General features: G+C 40.2%; 1 protein-coding gene across 1 annotated transcript in view; it reads right to left on the minus strand.

Moving 5' to 3' along the window:
• Positions 1 to 21,717, minus strand: part of SNCAIP (synuclein alpha interacting protein) — a 55,883-nt gene that overhangs the window by 23,510 nt on the left and 10,656 nt on the right. Inside the window, exons 4-7 of the mRNA XM_063129487.1 lie at positions 15,740 to 16,593; positions 10,448 to 10,627; positions 5,106 to 5,219; positions 1,277 to 1,402 (exon numbers count right to left, since the gene is read on the minus strand). Of these exons, the coding sequence (XP_062985557.1) occupies positions 1,277 to 1,402; positions 5,106 to 5,219; positions 10,448 to 10,627; positions 15,740 to 16,593 (1,274 nt within the window). The remainder of the gene's footprint in view (positions 1 to 1,276; positions 1,403 to 5,105; positions 5,220 to 10,447; positions 10,628 to 15,739; positions 16,594 to 21,717) is intronic.

Below are 21,717 nucleotides of genomic sequence, written 5' to 3' on the forward strand. Positions count from 1 at the left end.
TTCAGAAGTTCCAAAATCACTGTACTATCAAGTTTTAGGAATCACATAAGCATGGGATCTATAGGAAACAAGATCACCTGAGGGAGTTTGCCTTTAAGAACTATAATAGACTCAGAGCAGACTGCATGATTGAGCACTGTAGATGATCTAGTTCCCTGCAGATCTCTTCATTTTATTTTATTACTTTTCATACCATCCAATAGCTAAAGCTCTCTGGGAAGTATATGATTGTGATAAGTGTGTTGGACACATCCCTAACTTTGTGTATAGTTCATCAAAACAAATGTTTTGTGATATTTTCCCTCCTTGCCTTTGCAACTTCTTTTGGAAATTCCATGACTAAGGATTTGTTGCTGTTTGTCTGGTGCAACTATCATTTATAGCTTACAAATTGCAGAACAAACAATGGGTAGGTGTTAAGATGAAAATAAAGACCTCACATTTAGGCCTATTTCTGGAGCACTTTTGGATGCTCCCAAAACCATGGGGAGAGAATTCGCAAGAGTGCCCCCCGCCCCACATATCCTGTGGAACATCTGAAGTAATAAGCCACACATTCTCCCTGCAGGAAGATGTGTTAGCTCTCCTGGCATCAATATTTATTTATTTATTACATTTTTATACCGCCCAATAGCCGAAGCTTTCTGGGCGGTTCACAAAAATTAAAACCATAATAAAACAACCAACAGGTTAAAAGCACAAATACAAAAGACAGTATAAAAAGCACAACCAAAAAGCACAATAACTATTATAGTTCATCATCAGAGAGAAAAATAATCCCTCTCCCTGCTTTGGATATTACGTAATATTCTGGGCTTCCTTCTTCCCATTCCATTCTCTTCACATATTTTGTAATGTTCTTCAAAGTAACTCTTACAAGTTACTCAAGTAAGAATGAAGAGTGGCGGATTCTCCCTCACTGTAGTTCTTCAAGCAGAATGAATGCTCTATCTCTGGAATTTGTGCACTGAGCAAGGTGCTGTGTTAGAAGGCCTTTCAAAAATCCCTCCAATTCTATGAGGGCCAAAACAGACATTACTTTAAATAGGAGGTGAGATTGCCTCTGCCCTCCTCCTGTCCTGCTGCCAACAGCCCATCAGGGCATATGATTTCCGGAAGCCTATGAGCTCCTGGGCTTCCGTCTAATAGCCAGCAATCACATTGGATACCCCCAATAACTTCTGATATAAATGATCCTCTATATCCATGTAACACATTACTTTGAATATTTCATTAAGGACTTCTCTCTGAAATAAATATAGCTTTATTCTTTTACCTGTATACAACCCAGATACCCATGCTGGGCAGCTACATGGACAGCGCTATTACCATCCTGATCAACTTCATCCAAAGAAATTCCTTGTTCTTGCATAAACTGAAGAAGCCACAGAAGGATTTTCTCCTTTGGAGAAAATAAACATTTTTATACATTACAAGATGGCAAAAAAGTATAGAAGATATTATAAATTATAACCATGTTATATGTACATCTATATGATAAAATAAGGTACATTTATATGGTAGCTGCACCATGGAGATACTGCTTGTATTGTTCACAGATAGCCCATGTTAGATGCTGCTTAAATCCCTTTGAGCTAAAGACTTCCTTGGCAGGGAATTCAACAGCCTTGGAACAGCCACTGAGAAGGGGAACTCATGTGTCCCAACCAAACATGCCTCTGATGACTGTGGGGGCCAATAGAAGGGCCTTAAAATCCAAGCAGGCTTGCATGGGAGAATGCCGTCTTTTGGGTAGCCTGGTCCCAAGTCATGTAGGGCTTTATAGGCCATAATAAGGACTTTGAATTGCACCCAGAAAGATCTACAAATATCCTCATGTTGCAATGGGACATATTCACACAGGAATAATCCCCAATGCACATGAGTGGGCTGCATATCTCCAATAATGGTTTATATTAACTGAAAAGAAGTACAAGGCCGAGCGCTGAATAAGAACTGGGAGACAAAGGATCTCAATAATATCTTGGTGGGTCACAGGCAATTGGGGGCTCTTTATGAGGTAGATCTTAGAGGTTGAAAAACGAATGAATTCTCGAGACAAAATTGGTTCTTTTTCATTATCTAAGGTTTAACCCATAAGGTAACCCTGAAATGCCAACAGTCCATTTCTGTCTCCTGAATTTCTCTTCTTTGTCATATCATATTATCTGGGTCTTTGATTTCCCACTCCCTGCCATTGCCACTGTTTATTTTGTTTAATTTTGGTTCCATAAAAAGCCCTTTGACCCCTATGGCGATATTTCTACTTTAATATTTATGAAATAAAAATGAATGAGTGAATAAATAAATAAATTTCGTCAAAACAGTCCTAAAAACAAATAGATTAAAAATGCAGTAAAAATAACACAATCATAAAATAATTAAAAAGATTACTTAATCCAACAGAACCCTCTTCAGCAACAGACCAGCTTACATGCCAAAGGTCTGCTTGAATAAAAACATCTTTGCTTGCTAGTCGAAGCACTGGAAAGAGATAGCCAGCCTAGACTTGCTTGGCAGGGAATTCAACTGCCTAGGAACAGCCACCAAGAAAGGTCACTCATGTCCGGCTGGACATCAGGAAAAACTTCCTGATTGTTAGAGCAGTACGACAATGGAACCATTACCTAGGGAGGTTGTGGTCTCCCCCACACTAGAGGCATTCAAGAGGCAGTTGGACAACCATCTGTCAGGTATGCTTTAGGGTGGATTCCTGCATTGTGCAGGGGTTGGACTTGATGGCCTTATAGGCCCCTTCCAACTCTACTATTCTATGATTCTATGTGTCCCAACCAAACATGTCTCTGTTGGCTGTGTGACCAACAGAAGGGCCTCCCCATAAGATCTTAAAATCCAGTCAGTCTTGGATGGGAGAACTCATTCTTTTTGGTAGGCTGGCCCTAGTCATATAGAGTTTTATAGGTCATAACAAGCACTTTGAATTGTGTCCAGAAAAAGACTGATAGCCAGTTAAGTTGCTGTAACGAGAGAGTCATGTGCTCCCTGTAACTGGTCCCAGGCAACAGTCTGGCTGCGGAATTCTAGATGTTTCTGAACACTTTAAAAAGGTAGCTCTGCTTATACTAGTCCATCAAACTAGTCCAACCAGGATGTAACTAAAGCATGCATCATTGTGGACATCTCTAGGAAGGGCCAGAATTGGCACACTAGTCTTAGTTGTGCTAACACATTCCTGTCCACCTCTGAAACCTGGACAACCTGGTTCAGTGCTGAATCCAGGAGTATACCCAAACTGCGAACTTGCGTCTACAAGGTGAGTGTAACCCACCCAGCACAGGCTGAATCCTATTCCCTGATTGACTAATCAGGAGCACCAGGATTAAGCTTCATTCAGGATCCAACCTATTACTGAAATCAGACACTGATTTAGAACTAGAGAAGCTTCCTTGGATTTAGATGGAAAGGAGAGTTTTATGTATGATTAGCTTACTACGGGCACCGAACCCCAAAACTTCAGACCTCTCCCAGTGGTTTCATATCTATATGTGTAACATGGGTGACAAGATGGAACACTGAGGGGCACCATAGTCCAATAGCCAGGGAGTTGTACAGGAGTCCCCCAGTACCATCTTCTGAGATCAGCTCTCTAAGAAGTACTGCAGCCACTGTAGAACAGTGCCTCCAAGTTCTATCCTAGAGAGAGGCCCCAGAAGGATACCATGGTTGGTAATATCAGAAGCCACTGAGAGCAACAGCAGAATGAATAGGGACACACTCTCCCTGCCCATTTCCCAGCATAAACAGTTCACCAAAGTGACCAAAGCCATCTGTACCCCATAACTAGGTCTGAAGCCACATTGTAATGAATCTAAGCTACAGTATCTGCCTCACCCAGAAAGTTTTGGAATTGATAAGCTAATTAATCAAATAAGACCTATTTAATGGGATGACATTTATAATAATTACACAGAACCAATACTCGGAGGTTTTTTTAATTAAATGTTTGAATTACAAAATGCATCAAAAATGGGGCCATTGAAAAATATGATGGACGTACCAGCATGTTTAGGGGAACCTTGATGTTTGCAGAAGCAGAAAAAAAAGCACCCTTAAAAATTCTCTAAGGGGGCAAAACTACTAAAAAAAAGCCCCAGCTCAATGAGGACTTAGCATGCTCAATAGCTGAGGAATATTTAGTTTGAGCAGGAAAAGAAATGGAATATTAGGCGTGGAAGAGGAAATGGAGGATCCTGGTGGAGTGCATGGTTGATTGCCTGGAACCCTGAACAGAAACACACCTGTTAGAAGGTAAGGCTGGGCTGCAACAGGTTGTGTGTGTGTGTGTGTTTGTCTTGAACCTGTTATCCTGGAGATGTGTTTGGAGAGTCTGCATGTTTGGCAGTAGTCACTGGACATTAAGTAGAGCTCCATTTTTTACTATTAATTCGGTTCACACGTCGTTGGAGATGTGCTTTATCCACACCTCTTCCTGATCTTACCACTTGGCAATGATTCAGTTGACTCATTTACCATTTAGAGTGGGGGAGTTCAAGGATATTCCTGAAAACAGACATGGAACTGAGGCAGGGCAAGGGTTTCTCAAGACTAAAGCAATCCTGTACAAGCACTGCATGGCAACACTGACATCAATGGGGCTATTCTTTGGCTTCTTCATTTTATTTTATTCTTTTGCTTTCCCCGTCATAGGAAGTCTTTACTGAAAAAGCAGATACCATATGTGCCAAGTGCTAGAGGAAATAATTGTGTGTTGAATGCATTCAAAAACACTTCTTCCTTGTAAAAATATTTCCTTTGCATTGCAGCCAAGTCTGGTGTTTACATGGGTTATCTTTTGCATGAGTAACTTTCGAATAAGTTAAAAAGTGTCTTGCAAATACTTTTGTGTTAGAATTACTCAATATTTGTTCCTCTAGTTCCTAAGACTTGAAAGCATAGTGGATAAAATGCAGTACCTCTCTCTCTCTCTCTCTCTCTCTCTCTCTCTCTCTCTCTCTCTCTAATGTTTAAAAAGCTTCTATGCATGATTGGTACAGATTTACATTTTAAAGCTTCTGTATTTATGGATAAATATAAAACATAACATAATATCCAACATTAAAACAGTAATTCAAAATTAATTGTACCTGCCCGTAGCAACCTGCATAGTGAATAAGGCTTGGGTGATCTTTTGAGCAACTCAGTTCTGCAATGGCTTCTGTTTCACTCACCATCCACCGCACACACTCTAGTTGACCATTCTAAGTAGAAGATAAACATTTTTTCACAATCTTCCTTAATTTTAAGTACCCCAACCCTGTAAATAAATCTGCCTCATGCAAATAATAATAGTAATAATAATAATTGTTAGTATGCCAGCCTGCTTTCATATCTGCTTATTACTATAATGGCCATTACAACAAGCCTATTTAGAATTTATGAGTCATTTCTGCTGCACAAACCTCATTTGTATTAAAACAGCCTTGAATATAGTAGCAGTGTTTGCTGTATAATGCCTCTTCTCAAATTCATACAAATTTTGCATGGATTATTTTGTAAATATGTTTTATTTCCAAGATCCTAATTCATAATTTTAATATCTTCTATAAATATAAAAAGACCGCCCACAGCTTAAAAATGAAACTATGATTATTTTATCTAATAACATGCAGTTGCGGGAGGAGGGCTGGAAAACAACAGATAACAGTGTACATTAGCTAGGCAGACTGCATTAATACAAAAAGAAGACATTTGATTAACACAATTCAATAATTGAATAATAATGCAATCCTAGGTATTCATTGCCTTACTTAAATTAGTAGTAAATCCCACAGTTTTCAGTGGGGCTTACTTTCAGGTAAGCATGCACAGAATCATTGCCTTACAGCTTCATCACACCAGCGTTATACTGTGCAATCACTGCAAATTGTGTGTAAAGGACTCTGAAGTTTTCCAGCTTATAATTTGCTTTGACTGTGAAGGACTCCCATGCATCCTGCTTTAACTGTGCTTCTTAGCCAAAATAACCAACGTACTTGACTACCCCTTTAGGAGCAAATCTTTTGTTGTTTTCAGAGCAGCCACTGGGGGTGCAGGAGGATGATTTGATATGTTTAAAGTACAAATTAAATAAATGCTTACATCTGCATAAGGTTTAAAGATAAGGACATCAAAATTGGCACAGTAACAGATATTAAGGAGGACTTTAAGCATACCAAATTTGAATCAGATTGGGTCATCCATTGATTTTGTAATGATTTTTTTTACATTTCTCCCCCCTTAAACCTTTTTCCTGGTATGCAAAGGATCTTAGGAGCGCTGCAGCCCAGGGTGTGATTTAGCTAACAACAACAACAACGACAGCTTTACGCTATTGGGATAATTCGAGGGAAACGGTACGTGGAACGAAGCTCTTAGTCTGTCCCATTGATCTCAATGGGGGCTACTTCTGGACAATGTATAGGATTGCAATGTTAGTGTGTAATCCTATGCACACATACCTGGGAATAAGTCCCACTAAATTCAGTGAGACTTCCTTTCAAATAATCATGCATCAGACGGTGCTTTAAGATGCTTTTAATTAGAAAAGAATGTGGAAAATGTATTAGCAAGTAAGACTAATGCACCAATTTCTGTTACTTAACTGAAAGGCAGAAACTCCAGAAATATATCGACATCCTAAAATATCTCCAGAGCATTGATTCCCTTGTGAGCTAGTTGCAAGTAAGTGCTATGAAAATAAAAGGTAGCTTTGCCACAGACTCCAACAACATATGGATTACTCAGAGAGAGATCCACCCAAAGGATCTTTTGTGCCAATGCGATTTACCCTTTCAGCACTGTTGAACCGGGACACAGAGTCAAGCTCCAACAAATCCCGGTTCTATCATGATACGGGAGACTGCATGGCCTGGCTGCCAATGCTGTTGCAACTTGATGGATGGCTATAATAGCACCCAGCTTGGATATAGTGTCATCATACAATGGAAAATTGTTTGTTTAAGGTCGCTTCTCCGCCTGCGCATTTGTCTCCCATTACTTCCTCTTTTGAAAGAAGAAGTAAACAATGTGTGTGGGGCCCATTCAGTGAGAAGCTTTGATTGTGCTGCTTCTCCTGCACATAGCAGGAAATAGCAGCAACTTCCATCTTTAAAAATAAGTCAAACTTACTGGGCTGTTTTTTTGTGGCGTGAAGAAGGCCAGAAGGGGCAGGAGGTGCATGGGAGGCAGACGATGTCATGAGAGGGACCCATGAAAATCTGTGAGTGCCCAGTAAAGAGCGTTCAATAAAACACTCATCTGATGGAGCTCATAGAGAGCCATGGGCATATGCCTCCATACCAGGGGCTATTGAGACTGCTCTCACATATTTGCCAATTGTTGCATAAGCAGTTGGATGTTGTAGCTTCCTGCCTAGGAGTTGGCAGTGCTGAGGGAACATTGATATATGCCACTAGGCCATGTGTGCATCTGTATTGTGCATCAGATTCCTAGCCTACTAATGAATCCTCAGAATTTCTTCTTGCAGAATACTTTTTTCTTCTGGGGGAATGTCAATTTCTGTTCTCACTCAGACTTTAAATTTTTTTTATATGGGAGATAAAAGGTAAGGAACCTGTTCTCCATCTCAAAAGCACTCCCAATATTTTGCAGTATATCACAGAAGTAGGTTAATTCCATCATTACCCTTTCTGTCCATTCCACTGTATTTCACAATTGTTCAGCAGAAATATATAACATAATGTTTTAATGTATTACAAAATTTCCTTTAAATCTGAACTTTATTCTAGATGACATTAAGTATTTTTCTATGAAATCTTATGCATGTCTTCTCTGAAGTAAACCTACTGAATTCAATAGGACTTACTTTCAGGTAAGTGTAGGATTTCAGGTTTTCCTTTTGACAAGTTGCCTGCTGAGCTCTGCCGGAGATAAATGTTTACTTTCATGTAATATTCCAAAGTGGTTTCTTACCTAAGACGTTTCATCTCATTTATCTTCCTTACTCATATTTTTACTATAATAATAAATTGTGCCTCAGGAATTATTTTGAAAAATAAAAGTCTTCAAAAACCTGAGTCACCTAGGCCACTCTTGCATCTTATAGTCATAGTGGAATCCCTTAGTGGGTAAACTATTGTTAAAGGTGAATGGCAAATTGCCTCAGGTATGTAATGAGACCGTTTCACCCTAATTGTGGTTGTACTTTTTGGTCTAAGCTGCTGGAATATCATGATTAAAAATAACATTGCCCGAGTGTGTGGATGGTTTATAACCAAAGAGGAGGAGGAGGAGGAGGAGGAGGAGGAGGAGGAGGAAAAATGCAGCAGCAGCAGCAGTTGTAGTGTGGCAGTACACTGCTGCTGAATGGCAACCAAAGGGTGGAAGGCCCCGCATCTTTACCAGTAGCTGCTATACCTCAACATAGGAGGCAGCAGTATTCAGCACTGTGCAGGTGTCATCAGCCCAAGTCTGCACACCCAAACCTGCTACATGCCCAAACATCATTGACTGACCCGTCACTGCCTCCAATGCTACTATGCAATGCTTTCCAATAAAGGCATAGTTCTTCCCTTTCCTTCGGTTGCCACTCAGTGACGGTGGCCATTTACTACAGCTGCACTGCTCTTCATCACTGGGGAAGAATTCTTCTGTCGGGATTCATAGTGTAAATGTACAGTAAAACTTATACTGTTGTAAAACTCAATACTCTTCTTTATTAAATAGCTGAAGCTCTCTAGGCAAGTCACATTAATTAAAACCATAAAATACAACATAAGATACAATATCATCAAAGTTTAAAAGATTTAAACTACAATATAAAAGTAAAGTAAAAACTTTTATTTTAGTAGTATAAAGAGCTGAATGGCTATAAGGATGGGCACGTGTCTACTTTGCTGTTTCTTGTGCTCCAGTTCTCCGCTGTCAGACTAAACCAGCAATGCAAAATCTAGAAAAAGGGGATTCCTTTTCTCTCAATATCAAATCCACCAAGCAATATATGAACACTATATCAGCACCATAAGAACTTGCCCGTCTAGTAAGGATGGATAGGAAGATATGTGTGGGCAAAGACGGGCAGTGCATAAACAGTGAGGAGCGCTTGAGCAATTCAGGTGCCAATAAAAAAAAAGAAGGGAGGATGCACTCCTAGGGCATGTCTACAGCTTAAGGGAGGGAGGGGGAGGATCACGAACTTACTGCTTCCACAATCCTCACCCAGTGTCCAAACAGCAGTGCAACATCCTGGAAGTAAAGAGGGGCGTCGCGGCTGCCATTTTTTTCCTTTCGAAGGAGATGGAGCACAATTGCGCTCCAGTGCAAAGTAAAAAAACAACAATGCGCCCACTCCCCTGCCATGGTGAAATTGCTGCCCCCCCCAAGGCACAACCCACCCACCCCAAACAGCTCTGTGCCCGGCCCTGCTACTCGCAGACAAGAAGGGAGAAGGCGGGATGGGTGCCCACACCAGCCACGGTCCTTGGGCGGTCCCGGGACTGCAGCGAAAATTGGGATGTCTGTGGAAGCAGTGGTCCCGGGAAAATGGAGGGGTCATCCCTGCTTTCCCCCGGGATCCTCTGTGCATCATTTGGATGCACAGGGATGACCCAGGGACAACCCAGGGGAAAAGGGCTGGTGTAGACATGGTAGTTTATACAGTGGTGCAAGTTGTAATTGGGAAACACGGTGATATAATACAGTTACTTCTGGAATATATAACTCATTTAAGATTTGATTTTGGTCTTGACAATGTAGGGTGATATATGGTAGGTGTTGTGGGCAGATGGTCTTTCCTGGAAATGTGGGGTTAGATTTGATGTCCTTTACTCCCAGAAAAATGTTTGGGTTTGTTTGTTTTTAAATATTTATAAAATTCTCCAATAAAATGTGTCAAATTTAGCCTTACTCAGTGAAGCCATTTTTTTTTTAAAAAAAATAGTGCCACGGAATTTCATGGGGGGTGGAAATCACCTAATTGGCTGAATTTATTGAATGATTATGATTACAAAACTAGTTTGCTTCAATGTTTGCTTAATGAAAGCCATCAGCTAAGAAAGATCATATTTATACATTCCTTTGATATAAATTAATAAAGAAGATGGAGAACAACATCCTGCTTGCATTGATTAGGGCCAGGCTAGATGTTCAGTGGAAACTGTGGTCTGGAATGCAAATCTTTATTATATAAAAAGTCATGCAGGGAGAATATGTAATTTGGAAGGAGAAGCAGAAAGTTATTGAGGGTTGCTTAATCTTTCTTATGCTCATTGTATTACCTTAGTTGCTTTTCTTCCAGATGTATCAAACATCTGCAGGAGGAGAGTACAGAGGTAAAGACGTGTGTGGGGAAATGTTTAAGCAAATCTTGCTGCCTCTGTCCATATGCTGCTTTAAAAATCTTTAGCAAGAGAGGTGATTTCCTAGGCCAAAGTATGTCAACAAATGTCTAGTTTGGCCCTTAGACATTACGGAAGCTCATGTTTGTTACCTTTATTGCTAAGCCAACTGGAGTTAGTTGTTCATTGTTCCGCTCGTTCAAGCAGTCTTCGCCCATCAGAGATGTAAGATGTTGGAGGCATTCTGCATGTCCTTGTGATGCTGCAACATGCAAAAGATTGTTGCCATTTTCATCATGAATTTTGTCCAGATTATCTGCTGCAAGGTGGGGCTGTGCAAAAGAGATTGTGGGAGAATTAGTTACTTAATTCATGATAAGACCACTTAGCAGCTACTAAGTTTCATGTGTCAGCAAATAAATCAAGTACTTCTTATATGGATTATGGTATCCTTCTGGATCGGTTGTCTAAATTGGCAGTTGGAGGTTCTGTTTTATAGTGATTTTATTCTTATTTGGAGCAGCAGAAGGTGACGTTTGGGGATTACTGTTCTGTTCCATGGCAATTAGGTCACAGGGTTCTGCAGGCCTCAATTTTGTCCCCCCATGCTATTCAACATCTACATGAAACTGCTGGGATAGTTTATTCAGGATGTTATCAACTTGTAGATATGCATATGCAATATGCTGAGTTGCTATCAGTATGCAGATGACTTACTGCTCTGCCTCTTCTTTTCATCCAATCTAGGTTAGGCGCTGGATGTTCTGAATCTCTGCTTGAGATGAGGGCCAATGAGTGGGTAATTCATCTTCCTGGTTGGCTGGTGCTTAACCTGTTCTGGAAGGGACATCCCCTTGAAGGATCAGATGTGCAATTTGGGGGTACTCCTGAGTGCATCACTGTCACTTGAGGCATAGCTGGCCTTGGTGGCTAAGAGCACCTTTCATCAGCTTGGACTGATATACCAAGGATGACCCAATCTGGACAGAGATAGCCTGGAGACAGTTATCCATACTCTATGAACCCCCCACCCCAGTTGGATTATTTCAATGTGTTGTATTTTGGGCTTGAGCTAATCCAAAACAGAGCTGCTACGCTATTAACTGGGACTGGTGAATATGATCATGTGCCAATAGTTACACTGGCTCCCACTCCATTTCCAGGCAATATTCAAAGTGATGGTGTTGATCTAAAAAGCCCTAAACAGCATGGGGTCAGAGCATCTAAAGGAACATTTCCTTCCAGCTAAATAGACCCTTAGGTCATCTTTGGAGGCCCTACACAGTGCCCCCACAGAATGAAGTTAGGTTGATCACTATAGGAGGGGTGGCCTTCTTAGTTATGTTGTCTCCTTTGTGGAATGACCTTCTCAAGGAGGCTCACATGGCACTCACAGTTATCTTTTCGGTCCCAGGCAAAGACATTTCTCCCAAGCATTTGAGGTCTTTATTACTGTGATTTAAATTTTCTGAGGTCTTCTAAATCTTTATTGTTGTTGTTTTAAAACCTGTTTTATTGTGTGAGCTGCCTTGTTGTAGTGCAGCATATAAATGTTAAAAATGAATACATAAAATGGACTATGTTCTACACAGTTGTATGATTATATTATCAACCATTCTGGGAGACCTACATGTACCTTTTTTTAGCTAGCTAGAGGGTACTAACAGATCACAGAATGCTCTGTGTATGAACCAAATAAAGCCAGTGATCAAAGAACTGAAGTGTCATTTTGGTTACATATAACCAATGGCAGCGGGGTGGGTGGTGAGAGCACATAACCAATCAGGGGACAAAACTCCCCTGATACTGCATTGCTTTGCATCTTAGATCTTCTGCCTGTCTTTGATGGCAGGGTTGGATTGGAACAGACCGTGAGAATGGTGTATTCTCCCATTTCCACCCCACCCTTGCTGATTAGCTCACTTGCTATATGGATTAACATCTATACTACTTGATCACATATACAGGAGCCAAAGAAACTGCAGTATACTACCAGTGTTATAACTCTTGGCACACACAAAAACTTAAATCTACAGATGTTTTTCTTAGTCCAATCCATGTGATAAATCATCTAATAGCCTACTGTGTGCATATAAAATTACAAATTAAACTAAGATAAACATAATACAATTTTGCACTAGAGTGTTCTTCAGAATAGATGCAAATTTGGATTTATAATGATCAAAAACAAAGATGGCAAGGACCTAACAGAAACAGAAGAGATCAAGAAAAGGTGGCAAGAATATATGGAACATCTGTATAGGAAGGATAATAATATTGGGGATAGCTCAGACGGTGTGGTCAGTGAGTTAGAGCCAGACATCCTGATGTGTGAGGTTGAATGGGCCTTAAGAAGCATTACGAATAACAAGGCAGCAGGAGATGACGGTATCCCAGCTGAACTGTTTAAAATCTTGCAAGATGATGCTGTCAAGGTGATGCATGCCATATGCCAGCAAATTTGGAAAACACAAGAATGGCCATCAGACTGGAAAAAATCAACTTATATCCCCATACCAAAAAAGGGAAACACTAAAGAATGTTCAAACTATCGGACAGTGGCACTTATTTCACATGCCAGCAAGGTAATGCTCAAGATCCTGCAAGGTAGACTCCAGCAATTCATGGAGCGAGAATTGCCAGCTGTACAAGCTGGGTTTAGAAAAGGCAGAGGAATTGCCAATATCCGCTGGATAATGGAGAAAGCCAGGGAATTCCAGAAAAACATCTATTTCTGTTTTATTGACTATTCTAAAGCCTTTGACTGTGTGGATCATAACAAACAGTGGCAAGTTCTTGGCGGTATGGGGATACCAAGTCATTTTCTCTGCCTCCTGAGGAATCTGTATAACGAACAAGTAGCAATGCTAAGAACAGACCACGGAACAACGGACTGGTTTAAGATTGGGAAAGGAGTACGGCAGGGTTGTATACTCTCACCTTAACTATTCAACTTGTATGCAGAACACATCATGCGACGTGCTGGGCTTGACGAATCCAAGGCTGGAGTTAAAATCGCAGGAAGAAACATAAACAATCTCAGATATGCAGATGACACCACTTTGATGGCTGAAAGCGAGGAGGAGCTGAGGAGCCTTATGACGAAGGTGAAAGAAGAAAGTGCAAAAACTGGGTTGCAGTTAAACCTCAAAAAAACCAAGATTATGGCAACCAGCTTGATTGATAACTTGCAAATAGAGGGAGAAAATGTGGAGGCAGTGACAGAATTTGCATTTTTGGGCACAAAGATTACTGCAGACGCTGACTGCAGCCAGGAAATCAGAAGACGTTTACTTCTTGGGAGGAGAGCAATGACAAATCTTGATAAAATAGTTAAGAGCAGAGACACCACACTGACAACAAAGGTCCACATAGTTAAAGCAATGGTATTCCCCGTAGTAACCTATGGCTGCGAGAGCTGGACCATAAGGAAAGCTAAGCGAAGGAAGAGAGATGCTTTTGAACTGTGGTGTTGGAGGAAAATTCTGAGAGTGCCTTGGACTGCAAGAAGATCAAACCAGTCCATACCCCAGGAAATAAAGCCAGACTGCTCACTTGAGGGAATGGTATTAAAGGCAAAACTGAAGTACTTTGGCCACATAATGAGAAGACAGGATACCCTGGAGAAGAGGCTGATGCTAGGGAAAGTGGAAGGCAAAAGGAAGAGGGGCCAACCAAGGGCAAGACGGATGGATGAGATTCTGGAGGTGACAGACTTGACCTTGGGGGAGCTAGGGGTGGTAACGGCCAACAGAAAGCTCTGGCGTGGGCTGGTCCATGAAGTCACGAAGAGTCGGAAGCGACTGAACGAATAAACAACAACAACATCCAATTTTAGGGGTTCCGACAATAAGTGGAGTTATTCTGATGGATATTTCCTTCAGCTTCTGCTATCTTTTGTATGTGCAGCACAATCAGAAAATTGGAAATAATGATTTAGAGCTTGAGATCTTCTCTCAAATATTCTATGTCCGGGTGTAGTTATGTATAACAGTTGAAACAAAGGAAAGGAAATAATTGGAATCAACTAGAGGATTAAAAAAAACAACACCTTTTCCTTCCAGACTGGTGAAACATAAGATTGAAAATTAATTGCATAATGTCACTCATTTTTATGAAGGCAGATCTGGTATAGGGATGAATGAATATTGATCGGCTGCAGTACGACAGTTCCTATGTTCCTAGGGGAATTCCTGTAGAACAATATAAGGTTACATTGTGTGTCTTTGTCCTACGTATACTAATCCATCAGATAGAGCAAAAAGCTAGTTCCACTGTATGATTGTATATTTAACATTTGCTTTTCCTATTTGTCACTAGCTTTAGAGCAATTTTTGCAGGATGCTTCCATTAGTCTTCTCTACCAGCTTGAGCACTAACATATAATTCAGGTTTTCAGTAATACCCTGTTCACTGGACTAAAATATGGAAACCTCAGCTAGTCCCATGGGGTGAGAAATGTTGTACAGCATTAGCTACTTAGAGTAGCATTCTTCTGGATAAGCACAGCACTGCATTAAGATATAATGACTATTATAAGAAAAACAATAAAAAACAAATAGTGGAAGAAACAAAAGAAGAGAGAAAAGTGATGAAGACATTTGGATAGATAACATTCTTAGTGACTCACAGTTAGTACTTTCATATAAAGAAAAAGCAAATATTATTTTCATTTTTCCATTAACTCAAAGGAAATAGAGAAGCAAATACCTGGGTTGTGGGGGTTTTTTTTAGTTATAGCTGATTATTTTTTATCATTACAGTGCAATGACGTTCTAGAGTCTATTTTTAAAAAATAACTCTGACTTAGTGTGTTTGCTGAATTTATGATTTGTCACTGTTCTGCTCTAGATAAATGCTGTAGGTAAAGCATAAACAAAGTGAAGAATGCATATAATACTTGTTTTCCCCCCACAAACCTTGTTAGCATGAATCTAGTTGCTTTGGAAACGCCTTTTCATGGTGTCTGATCACAAAACTGGAACTAACTAAAATTTTCATGTGGGTCAGAGGCCAATTGGGGCTTCTGTATGAGCTTCTCTTCATGAAAGCTGTTGCAATAAGCTGAGGTAAACACTCTTGAATAATAATCAGAGCACAACAGAAACCCCTCTGTTACTGTCACTGGCCTTTGAATAGGAACTGAGTTAATCTGCTAATATCTGAACAAGTTGAAGCCCCACCATTCTGAAAAGCAGATTTAAACTTAACAATGGTGATGGAAGAAATAAAGCATGTATTCCCTGCTAAGTTGCTAAATTAAAATCAATCTTCCTTCGCATTATAAACTTTTAGTTTTTATATTCCCATTGGACGCCACACCATCCAATTTATGTTTTTTTTTCAAAATTATACAGTGCATGCTTTGTTTACACTGATCTCCAAGGAAAATATAAGGAATGCTTCCAATGACTTACAAACTAACTAATTCTTCAAAAACTTACCAGCAATGAGATCTGCCCTTCTTTAACAATATTTAAGATGCTCTTATTTTTTTTCGCATCCTCATTCCTCTCTTCTGGACCGAGAGAGCTGCTCCAGTTCATGTTGCTGTTCAGTTCATCATGTTTGCTTTCTGTCACTACTGCCTGCAGATGAAAAGTCCTTAACTGACAGTGGGACACAGTCTTCTCCATTTTATCGGCAAACGTCCTGTTTTGCAAGCCCTTGGTCTGGGCTTCAGGTTCATGAGCTGAACTACATTTGACTAGCGGCTGGGGAAACTCTAATTCTTCAGCTAAATGCTTTTGCTGATCAGAGACGATGGGCTGCGCTTTTCTCAGCTGAGAGCTTTTCACAGGAGAGAGAACACAGAACTGTGTCGTTCCTGTTGGTGCCTTCTCTGTGTTTCCAGCAGGGCACGACTTGCCACTAAGACCATTCAGCGTGGAGTACACACTCAAAATTCGTTTCTCTGGAGCTGCCTTGGTAAAAGCAGCAAGCTGCTGGCTTGATTTAATATAAGGCACATCCAAAATTTCATCCATGTCCAGGTCATAGTGCTCCAGTTCACCAAGCAAAACTCCAGGTTCAACACATTTGGTTTTAAGGCTCTCTCCATTACCTGGAGTCTGATCACTATTCTGAGCCATGGTGGGAGAATCACTGCCTTTCTTGTACTCCATCTTCTGGTTCTTTTGGTCATCACTTTCATTATTTTCAGAGCTTTCTGGCTGGTGCTTAAGTGGGGAAACCCTCTTCACTGGTCTGAACTTATTGTACATGTCTGCAATGCCTGTTGGTTTTTGTGCATTTCCAAGGAGTGTTGAAACTCCTGAACTCCAGTTGGTGCTTGAAACTAGAAGAAACAAAAAAATACAATTTAGAATAAATTCCCTTCCATCATTAGCTATGCATGTATTCTTCTTATCCTGTATACTTTGAAAAGAGGATATACTGAAAACTTAATTATCCATAAAGTATTGTGAAAATATTGTGAAAAATATACTTTGTATTTTAATACCCACTTTTGCACATCAGACACTGTAAAGCAAAAATTAAATTTGAGTTGTTAAACTTAAGCAATAATTCAATGGCAAGAGAACAGCAGTAAAACATGCAAAATCGAAGAAGCCAAATGAAATTTACAGTTTAATTTTGGCTCAGTGAGAATAATCAGAAAACATTTACAGCCTTGTGCTCTAGTTTAGAGTCCAAAGACTGAAGCACTCCCAACTTCTGCTTTGTTTTTGAAATGCAAATATGGGGGATTGTGGGGAGAGTTGCAAACATGGTAGAGGGAGGGGTGTTTAACCTTTTCTCCATGCAGTTTTCCTGATAAAAATCCATTTGTCTCATAAGAAGTGGAGGGGAGGAAGAGAAACAAATATCTGTAACAATAAGGTAGTGAAGGGGACATACTTTTAGGGTGCAATCCTATGCATGTTTAGACAAGAAAAAAAATGTCCTAGAGCTCCTATGCTAGCTGGGGAATGATGGGAGCTGTAGGATTTTTTTCTGTCTAAACAAGCACAGGACAGCACCCTTAATCAGAACGATAACATGGGAGGAAAGAGTTAACATCTCCTCTCTGCTGTCAACACTTTGCAGATACTATCATAGATCTCCTGGGTAATGTGTAATTTAGCCATTAGTGTCACATGTTCAGTAGAATTCAGATGGATTCTTGCTGTCCTTGGTATAAGTTGATCTTGTCAAATGTTCACTTCATTTAGAAGGGGGAACTGACAAAACTGTCTGCTTAATTCTGGAGGTAACATTTAACCTGTAGGATAATCATTCGCAGAATTCAAGAGACACACTTAAATTTATTGCATGTATTGTTGCTTTGATTGCATTTATCTTGCACTCAGGTTCAGAATTTCTTAGAAACAAAGTTTAAAGAAGCAGCTGTACTAATATTGTTATCACAACAGTAAAAAGAGTACATTTTGAAAACAACAGAAAAGGGTTTGACTTATTACCTGGATATCTTCAGAAGCTTTTGGAATGATATTACTCAGATAATTATTTATTATTCCAACAATAAGATACAATTTAAGATGTCCAATGCAAAAAAACATCATTACACAGATTTATTTATATATTGTATACGATCCTGGGTTCAAAGGGTGACACTTTTATGTTGGTTTTATTTACATGTGAATTTTTTTCTAAGTGATAAAGAGAAATGGATACCACATGTTTCCCAGCTGTTTTATTCTGACAGAAACCTCTAAAGACTTAGCGCTGAAAATGAATTCTGTCCAAGCCTCAGGAAAACACTTCTTTTGACAGAGGGGTCTAGACAGTGACAAGGTATCAACATTTTGTTAATCATCACATTCCCTGCACCTAGACTATTATTTGCTTTTTTTTTTTAGGTTGAATGAGTTTTTCATTTTCTAATATAAATCCAAAACGTATGGCAGATCAAAACAAATGACTTCTGGGTAGAGATAGCTTGCTGTACTCAGAATGTGAATTTCAGCTGTGACCTGAAGATTGTACCTAAAGATACAAAGTTTCCAGATATCTTGAAAGCAAAGAAGAGTCATTTTCCTAGAGGAAAAATATAGCAATTTGGAGACAAACTGTAATATTTGCTGTGTTGACTCATTTATCAATCCCAACCTAGGGTCTATGCTTTAGGTTCAGGATTAATTCTGAATATACAATACTGATCTGCTCAAACACAAAAGAAACGTAAGTTTGTAGAGTTGAAAAAGTAATAGATTGCATCCAGGCTTAAACTTTCTTAGAGGTTAAGTCAGTCGGGACTGACTTGTCCCATTGATTTCAATGAGTCCAGTCTAAACATGACCAAGTCAGGCTCCAACTCAATGTATTCAGTTATTTGTTTATTGTACTTGCTTGTTTAGATTCCATTTCTTGAAGGTGCAGAGTTACAGTACATCATTATCTTGATTTAGTTTCTCAGCAAACCTATGAGGTAAGCTAGGCTGTAAGATAGTGTTTAAAAATAATTTTGTGGCTTCTTAAAGCCTAACCCATTTCTTAAGGCATAAGCTTTCAAAGACTAGAGTCCACTTCATCAGATGCATTATACTTAGCTGGCAGGTATATACACATGGGTGTACAGAGAGAGAAAAAGTAAGCAACGGGGTTTGATGGAAATGAAATGCAAAAAAGAAAAAAAAAGTCCATGACAATTACATTAAAGCTTAAATGTATGTAAAATAAACACAGTGACCATTCACAACAGCAGTAATTGATGATAATTGATGACTTGCTTAAGCAATTCACTGAGCTTCATGAGTATGCCAATATAAGGAAAAGTTTTAATTTGACTGAAATTGCTGCTAAACAGCACCTTTTGAACAAGAGGTCTTTCTGGGAAGGCTGGTGCCCTGCTTCCTGAGTTACTGCCTCTTTCCTGAAAACCATGAACTTCTCAAGCCCAAGGAACTTTGGGCTACTAGTTCTGATGGCTATGTGCTACCTCCAATATCCGAGTAAGCCTGTATACACCAGTTGCTGGGGAACATAGGTAGTAGGGTGCTGTTGCACCTGTGTCCTGCTTGTGTGTTCCTGGTTGACAGCTGGTTGGCCACTGTGTGAACAGAGTGCTGGACTAGATGGACCCTTGGTCTGATCCAGCATGGTTCTTTTTATATTCTTAACCTCATTAGTCCTTGGCTTGTTTCACCTCCCTTTTATATGGGCAGACTCCACTCATGTTCTTTGCCTATATAATTTCTTCCTACCTACAGGGTTTATCTGTACAACAAGGCATTGCTCTGCATTGCTCCCAGACCGCAATCTCCCTCTTGTTCTCATTGCTACCAGGACCAAGCCTTACTATTTTTTATAAAGACTATGTCCCCTCTATGCAACCACCTGCCTCCAAAGCCCTCAGTGCCTCCAAGAGAAGATAAATGCAGTTGGTGAAGCTTTCCCTTGAGCTGCGACTCCAAGTCCATAGAAGCTTCATTTTTCTATTTCTTACAAAGTTCTTAAAACTACAGGTGGCCTTCCAAAGTTGGCCTTGCCTAATATCTATTTTCTCCCTATTTGCTTGGACTGCTAACACAGAATTAACACCTAACTAGATCATGAAATAGGCCATCTTGCCTGTGAAACATATGCAGGTACAGTTGTTTTCTTGCTCTCTGTCTTCCAAGGGGCTAAAACTCACAAGAATATAATCCCTCTTCAGGAGTCCTGAACCTGCAATTAAGTGTTGAAATCATCCAAGGCAAAATGTTATTACCGTTTTGAAAAAAGCTAGTTTTAACTAAAAAAGCTTTTCAATGTCTGATCTTGTTCCTGTGCTAAAGAAACCACAAATGAACAGCTAGATGTAAACTGCAACATACAAATTATCAGACAGAAAAAGAAAACATATTCACCCTGATCTAGCAAGAATAATTCCTCTGGACCTTCTCTCTCGTGCACTACATGTATTAACGAAGAGTCAGAGTTTGAGTTGTCAGGGGCACCATCTTGCCCTGTTTATTTGGACATTTCTCTATCTTTCTGCTCCTCGTGTAAACAGTGGACTTGGAGGTATGAAGGCAACCGCTTCCATCCATCATGAAATGGTAAAACTCTTTAGGAAGGGTTTGGAACATAGAAACACAGGAAGCTGCCTTATGCTGAGTCAAACCAGAGGTCCATCTAGCCCAAAATTGTTGACACTGACTGGCAGCAGCTTTCAGGCAGGAATTTGTTTTTCCAGCCCTGCTTGGTGATGTCGGAAATTGAATTTGGGACCTTCTGCATACAAAGCAGGTGTTCTACCCCTGAGCCAATAACTAAAGTTATTAATGTGTCATTTGGCAAGTGCTGGACAGCTTTAACTCTCAGATCATTTAGCCCCTGTTCAAAATGCCAACTTAGGTAGAGATTGCCACCCAGAGAGTTAAAGCTGTCCAGCACTTGCTGAATGACCTTCTTGTTTTGAATTTTCTCTTCAGGTGAAGGCCATTCCAAACATTCTCCCAATGCATGGAGGGCAGGGGACACAACAACGGGGGGGGGGGGGGGGGGCAACAGTTATAGTTCCACTCTCCCCCTCAACGTGTTTGTTAAATCATGTGAGGGAGGAAATACATTATGCATTCCATATATATAGATATAGATATATTCATTTTAGAGTTGAGCTGAAAATGTGCAGGGATTTTCTTTCTTTCTTTGAAAAGCACTCCAGTTTTTGCAGTTTTGATGATTCCTTCAAAAAGAGACAAAATGCTATTAAGCTTTTCTCTGAATGGGCTTCAGATGTTCTCAGAGATGCCAGCACATAACTAAATCTGATTAAGTATGTAGTGCCATGCTGCTATGAGCCCTGATTGATTCAGATCACTCTAGAAAGGAGAAAGAAGCCCCAAACAGAGGGAAAATGGCACCGGAACATTTGTAGATAATCAATAGCAGAGAACAACAACAACAAAAAAAAATGGTGAAAATTTACACATTTTAAGGTAATCCAGTTTGGATTAAAACCCATTCAGCCCACAAATCTCCTTTCCACTCACCCCTCCTCAAAAACCCCTCCATCTTTCCCTTCCAATTTCACTTGGCTGGGAGAGGTAAACAACTGTGGTAAGAAGGAAGTCTGTTCTTCCCTCCTTTCTATGGCTCCAAGTGTCCCACCATTGTTGTGAAGTATACCAGGCCAAAAGGCCCCAGTAGACATTGTTAAATGTAGCTTTCCCAAGTACTACTGCTTCTCATATTGGGAAACTACATTTCCCAGGAGCTACTGGGGAATTGCAGCCTCCAGTCATGCTGCTACACAGGGCACCAGGTGCCAAAAAGGGCAGAGACCTGCTTTCCCTGTGGCAGCTTGTTGCCCCTGGCATCCTGTTGCCACTGATGTGCTGCCGCCACTGCACCAGCCAGATAAGTGGGTTTAAAAGTAAGGGAGGAGAAAAATGTGGAGAACTGGGCTGACTGGGTAGGAGGGAGGATTTGGGACCTAAATGAGAGTAGTGGGTAGAGCAAGCTCAATTCAGAT

The sequence above is a fragment of the Elgaria multicarinata genome, chromosome 6 (genome assembly GCF_023053635.1).
Source record: "Elgaria multicarinata webbii isolate HBS135686 ecotype San Diego chromosome 6, rElgMul1.1.pri, whole genome shotgun sequence".
Taxonomy (NCBI): domain Eukaryota; kingdom Metazoa; phylum Chordata; class Lepidosauria; order Squamata; family Anguidae; genus Elgaria; species Elgaria multicarinata.